The sequence below is a fragment of the Zerene cesonia genome, chromosome 28 (assembly GCF_012273895.1).
Source record: "Zerene cesonia ecotype Mississippi chromosome 28, Zerene_cesonia_1.1, whole genome shotgun sequence".
Classification (NCBI taxonomy): domain Eukaryota; kingdom Metazoa; phylum Arthropoda; class Insecta; order Lepidoptera; family Pieridae; genus Zerene; species Zerene cesonia.
In genome coordinates this window covers 2,782,929-2,790,115 of record NC_052129.1, presented here as the reverse complement: position 1 = coordinate 2,790,115, position 7,187 = coordinate 2,782,929, and the positions used below count along the sequence as shown (strand labels likewise).

The 7,187-nt window shown below is 33.1% G+C and overlaps 1 protein-coding gene across 1 annotated transcript; it reads right to left on the bottom strand.

The window, feature by feature from the left end:
- Window positions 1-1,019: 1,019 nt before the first annotated feature.
- Window positions 1,020-4,305, bottom strand: LOC119837629 (growth/differentiation factor 8-like; the record flags this gene model as incomplete). The annotated part of the gene is made up of 2 exons (XM_038363311.1): window positions 1,020-2,645; window positions 3,877-4,305. Coding segments are annotated over 2 exons (813 nt in total), but the record flags the coding sequence as incomplete, so codon positions are not given.
- Window positions 4,306-7,187: the final 2,882 nt, after the last annotated feature.

Here is a 7,187-nt window from a genome sequence, read left to right as displayed (position 1 = left end):
TCCCGCCAATACTCGAGAATGGATGGTCCGATTTTGATAATTTTGTTTATGATTGATCTATTCATAAGGAAAGGTTCAATTGAACGTTAGGAAAAATATAAAACAAATGTGGCATTGCGAAGTTCGTCGGGTCATCTAGTACGTTATAATAAACATACTGAGTATACACACATACATTACATACATTATATAATAATACATTACATTATATAATAATATATAGATAAATATATTCTTTTGCATTTTAAAGTATGCCATTAAAATAACCAAAAAATTGTTTCTGATAGTCATTAGATAATAATCATAACAGTCTAGTTTGCGGCTGTCACTGCACACAACACTGTCCCTTAAAATTAAAGGGTTCGATTCCCACGATTATGAACATTCTCACATCTGTGATGTCGCCGAAGAGCTTGAAAAACAAAAAAAAAATTCAGTGCTATGATATATCAGTGATATCTATAGATTTCTCCGAGGCGTTCGCTATGGTTGATCATGCCATCACTTGTTTAAAAATGAAAAGATTGTACCATGCAAGTATTTGTGTCTCTGCCCACGCCTATGGGTGATCTTATTTGGATAATTCTGTTTAAGCCAAGTGAGCAGTGTGAATCCAAATATGTATTGTACGCAAGCATGTGTTTTTAAATAATTGCATTTTTCATTTAATTTTCTTTGCGAATCATCTGTGTAATAGGTCCCAATTGGTTGTACTTGGAGATTATAAGTCAGTCGCTCGACCGATACTCTCTGGTGTAGGTACACCAGAGAGTCAAGGTTTTTGGTTCTAGTTTGTACTAACGCAAACCAATTTATTCTTTCGGTTTTATGTGTAGGGAGGAAGGTAAGCAACACCCCGAACTAGAATAAGCTTTGCTTAGTTTGCGACTAGATGGCGCTATGTAAGGTAAATAGGAAAAATTATTTACAACGATGTCCTGCAATGTATAGATGAAGAGATATTGAGTTGAATATCTTTAGTCACTGCATACTTAAATACAGTGAATAAAATCACAAATAATATGAATTGAAAATTTATTTAAAAAACTTATTACACGACATTGTTAGTTAAAATTTCGACAAGTTACAGTAGACAATTCAAATAGTTCCCTAACCCCTAATTTTGTATAAAATTTCATTCGCGATCCAAATAAACATTGAGAGATCTTTATAAAGGCACATCAATATTCTGGTTGCCCCACAATGAGATCTAATTTTGAAATAACGCCCGACAAAAATTATATTTTCTAAAACTTACAATACGAAACATCTAAACAAACTACGTCATCAATAATACGATTTTAACACAGGGTAGGTACTATGTTTATTATTTAAAAAATACTACATTTAAGCACCACCCGCTAAGCCTAAAAGAAATAAATTTTGTTCGAGATCCGAATGACGTCCAAACAAAGAGTCAAGAAAATACATCGAAATTACATAAACTACCTATCTACTTATAATTAAATTTTGATCTTGACGTGACACATCGACTTGGCGATTTTCTGCTACAATCTGTCACGGAAGCGCTACGTCACAGGCACTTGACGAATATTTTTAAAAAATCGTATTCAAAATAAACAGATATTTTCACAAATTCCATCATTATGTAATTTCTAGGCTAGGACCAATCTAAACAACACGAATTTGCAAGAGTTATTATAGAAATTTCACTAAATATTTCTGAGACATTTTTATGGAACAAAAGCTTATTGTGTGCATAATCTTTTTTATTGTTACATTCTTGGCAAATCGACAACTATTTATTCGCATTTTTACAGCACGGACATTTTATGACCGAAGTGATTTACCCTGCCTGTGATTGTATTAATTTTCTACTTACAGATGAAAAACTTACGAAACTAAGGTTAGCGCTAAACACGTAAATGCAATTGGGACGATAAAATGATGAGAAATATATATAAAACTATTTTTTGTTATTGTTAATCGAAACCGTGAGTGAGGTTTGAGCTCAGAGACTGAGAAACTATGAACGCTAATAAGTATTTACAATTTAAATCTCTAGATTAATCGAAACGAACCAAGAATAAGTATTGAATAAACTAGTTGTACAAAGCAAAACGTACAAGGCACACAACACACATCACAAAGAGTTTGCAGTCTTCATCAGATTTTATCACATCGCAAAAGCGACACTACAACGAGCCCCAAGTTATTCGCAATGCATACACACCACGAAGTGGTGAAGCCATGCTAGTAGGTACCAAGGGATCGCACTCGGGGCCTACAGGATGCGGTTGCTATGAGCAACCGCAGCTCTCGACGACCATACCGGGGATTGTCCCGTAAATTATATTTAAATCATGATCGAAATACAGCATGGAGATACTGCTCATTTTCCTTGGGGCACAGCAGGGCCCCCCGCTGCCCTGTGGAGCCGCCAGGTGCACCAAATGTGTGTGCGGATACTTCTGCAAGAAACTGTACGGGCATTCCCCGCTGCAGTAGTTCGCGTCGTACTGCTTCGGCGCGATGATCCAGTCCCATCCAAACTCTTCGAAGTTGACAGACAGCGGGTATCTGCAGCATCGCACTTCCTTGGAATTCTCCGTGCAATCCATTCCAATCATTCGTCGCGTCCTCTTGTGCGAATTGTCTCTAAGACTTATTTCTATGTACGGCATCTGAAAGAAATGGTTATTGATCAATAAATAAAGTTATTTATAAATATGGCCTAAACTTTTTAGCTTGATATTACTAACGCTAATCCATTACCAATTACCTAATATTACTTAATTATATTAAAAATGAATTCCACTCGACTTACGATAATTCATATATCGACTTCATAAATAAAGGAGAAGTTTTATAAAACAAGAAAAAAGATAAACTAATAATTGTGTCTGAAAGTCATGTTAGATTGTACTTAGATAATAATAGTGAATAACGAGAAGACATCATCACCGCGCAGTTTTTTGGATAAATTGCGAATCGCCTGACCTAAATTCATCCAGATAAAGTGTGTGGGTTATCAACAAATTTCAGCTGCGCAAAGCTTCCTATAAAGATTAGTTTGATACGCAATAAAGTTCTGTAATAATACCTATAGCATTGGGCTACAAAAAGCACACTAAATACATATGTTTAACGTGTAATAAAAATAAAAAGATCGCATATGTTTTCTTCAGAGACAGAATGGTCGTCGTTATATCCTATTTAAGAAACATGTTAAAAAAATATGAGTTCTCAATCTTTAATTAGAAGTTTAATACGCTTGTATTTGAAATAAGCTAACACAATAAAATAGTCAAAAGCTTAGAATTAAGTGTATGCAGAGTAATTGTGTCAGTTTTATTGATACTTGACACAAATTAACCTCAAATGACAAGGTTCGATTACGTGGGTGGGTTATATTTGTTATTGGTTTGAAGAATATTGAGTGTGGGTAAAAAAACTTGAATGTCGTGATTTACCTCAGCCTTGTTGTTGTGGCTTGTATGACTGGGTAAAACTAATAAATATACATTTTATATCCTTTTTATTATATCCTTCGTACATTATAAGCACAAAAGATATAAAAAAGAAATGGTATTATATACATTATTATGTATTTAACCACTGTAATTATGTGACATTTTATAACAGACAATGTCACGGGCACAGACTAGCAATTCCTTATCAAAATGCATTGTCATATACCTACAATTTCGAACTCATTTAACTTCTATAAAAATATAGCTCGGTAAGCAATAACATTATTATATAGTATAACAAATATTTAAAAAATCGTATTAAAACTGGAAAAATCACGACAAAAATTGTCGAACAGGAATTGTTGATAAAACTATAAATAGCCGTTTATTTATAGACGATAAAAATGCTGTGGAACTTTATCTTAAAGCAATAATGACTCACCAATGCGTTATTTGATTCTGAACTGGGATGGGGCACGACCAGATTCATCCTGTTCTTCGACTCCTGTACCCTCACTACTATGGCTAATTTCTCCCTGGGTAACCTGTAGAATTCGGCGACCATGTTTGTGACGTTGGCCTTAATCCATTTCCCCGTCTTCAGCTCCTTTCTGGACAGTTTAATTGACCCCTCGGCGTACGGCACAGAGGCTTTATTCCCTTGACTATTTCTTGTAATTCTATTGACTTGATAGTTCACGTTAAAATGGTCGTCTGATATGGTGACGTTCTGACGCGGCTCCAACTCCTGTATGTGAATGTTGAGGAAAGCCTCATCTACTTCGTTCTGCAGCACTTTGTTGGAAAATTTGAAGTAAATCACTTTTAAACCTTTGAAGTGGTTGTGGCGCCGCGTACTATCTGTGAACCGATAAATAAATATTTAAAGCATTTTTACATGAATTATAAACATAAATTATTTTTTAGTTTACTTTATTTTTAATAGTTAACAGTAGAGCCGAGTGTATTTATCTATTTATTAGCATTATGAATGAATTTACAAAATCCGTAATACAGCTATGGATATAATTTTTATACCACATAAACCAACTACACATAATATGTAGTTTCCCTTATACCTAACATCGCAAAATTCTAACATATTCATGCAAATGGTGTATAAAGCCATGAGCCGCCACTCCTAACTTTATAACCCATACTTTCTTCATCTTTCAAACAAATTTACAGATGTTAAGGATAATGGAAACAGACATACAGGTGTAACCCTAAAACTCATACTTGTACATAGTTATCTTTACATTTCTTATATAATAAACACAATTAATTGTTAATTATAATGCCGCTTAAATTAAATATACATCCTTCTTGTTTAAAGTGCATAGACTTTTTTTAAGTAGTTGCCGTGTTATCCCATCTGCAGTGCGGCATCTGAAACAATTTAAGTATTATTATAATAGTATCTTATATCGTAATCTTATGTGTACAAATCGTCACTACAAATTCCTTTTAAGTTCGGCTCAGGGGCGAATTAAAGTTGAAATTTTCTTTCCGTTAAAACTGATAAGAAGAAAAACTGTTGTATATACAAATATAACTCTTCTATTATAATCATTTTCCGGAGAGACTTATATTGACAATCGTTAAGGACTTCACTGGAGAAGATGTGTTCTATAGCGAACCTTAACGACTTAAAACTTTTCAATTCAACCACTAAAGGTGATGAGAGATGTTTTCCGTACATATAATTTATCGATTTTCACCAAATTTGCTATAATGGCAAAAGTAACATACAACACACAATCTACAAAACATATGGACTTTAAAGTGCATCATAAATTAGTTATGCACAGTATAATGACACAGAAAGCTTACAAAGTCAATTCCAAATGGAAAAACGCAAAGTACTCGCTGATTTAACTTTCCCCAACTAAATCTGCACAGAACCGCTACCGATTCGTACATATGATCATGTTAACCAGGTGTATAGTTAAAAATACCGAGTTCGTTCATCCAGAGAAGGCCAGCCACCCACTTTGTACATTTTTACGCGAATTCTGTTAACATAAGAGTTCTGATCGACATTCTGTGTATAAATCCGTCGTCGGTTGTTTGGAATTAAGCTTCTGATTGTTTGTTGCTTCGAGCCTTACCGATATCTGTTTTGTGTTCGCTAATCGCATACATGATATATCTTAGAATCTGCTATTCATTGTAACCATAAATTATGTTGCCGAAGTGTGCCGTGATCACATGACGCCAGGATGTTTTAACAATCAGCGCTAAATAGTTTGATATGATTATCCCAGCTGGTACGTAATACTTTTGTGAATCTCTTAAATATCATATCTAAAGTTTCGCCTTCACTCCCAAACAATTTGCAAACTTTTATTTATTTTTATTGTGAGATAGGGGAAATTCCTTATGGAGGAAGCTAACTCATTGCCGACTGCCGCGCAATATTTGAAAGCCAAGCCGCGGGCGGAAGTTAGTAACTGATATTAGAGTGCAGCCTCCACAACGGAAACTATTCTAAGAGTAGAATAACGCTTATTTAAAAACATACATAACACAGATTATAATAAAGAATAGCTTATAAGCATAGCGCATAGTTGTTGTAAATAAGAAATTGTATAGTAATATTGAAGTGTAATTAGCAGAAACAATAATAAATCGCTGCGCACTTCCGCATTCAAATTTTGCATATGAAAAGTTCATTCAATCGATTGCAATTAATTCCCTGATTCAGAAGTTGATTGTCCCTAATGAATATAATGCTATAGAGATCATTGATCCCCTTAAAAGGATCTGTTGATATATACAGATTTCGATAGATTGGAATATACAAACGAAGCAACTTTCTCTATGATAAAAGAAGACCTTTTATCGTACGCCAGATCCAATAAAGAACTCTACATTATGATTCATTTGATCAGAGTTGAGCAATAGTTTGTCATTAATATTTGCATTATTTTATTATTTAAAAATATCGTAATATCCCGATTGGGTCGGATCCCGTGAGTTGGTAAAATCGTATAATGTTCCGATAAATTAATACCTATATCATTTAAATGTTAATCTAATATTAAGTTATCGTATAAATAAATAATAATACCTAAAGCTTTGTATTTTAATTTGTGTTCGTATTCATGCCCAAACATTATCTAGTAACCTCTGAATCACTAAATTAACTGAAATATGGCACTTCACAAATACGTAATTCCGAAACATTTGTCACAAAAATGCGGTAGTGCGTCCTGATTTATTTACGTTTCTCTCAATTACACTTTAACATTACTCCACAATTTCTCGTGTACAACAATTTTAAAATAGTTTTATTTTACTTTATTTTATCAATTCCTATTTAAACTATTTTCCTGGAAGCTTACTTGTCATTGATTAAATCTGTTTTAAAAATGTTATTTTTGATATATCATCAACTGAAGAGAAAAGTACAATGTCACTTTATTGCATTAAAAATAAAATAAAATTATTTTGAATTTGTATGAGTTTACATATAGATATTAAAGAATTTTGAATTGGAACCTAAAAATTTCGATTACTCATTTGTACTCAGCTTTCACAGCCTCTATAAGAGTTTCTTATGAGTATTTTCTCTTTGCTTTTCTTATATTCTACAAGAAATTACAATTAAATTAAAGTTAACCGATAATTTCTTTTAATAATAATTGTTTCATTTTAATAATAATTTCACAGATTAGCACCCCCTTAATTTTTGTTTTATAGTTATTTTCATATAAAACTTTCTGAAATAAAGTCTAAGGACATTATTTA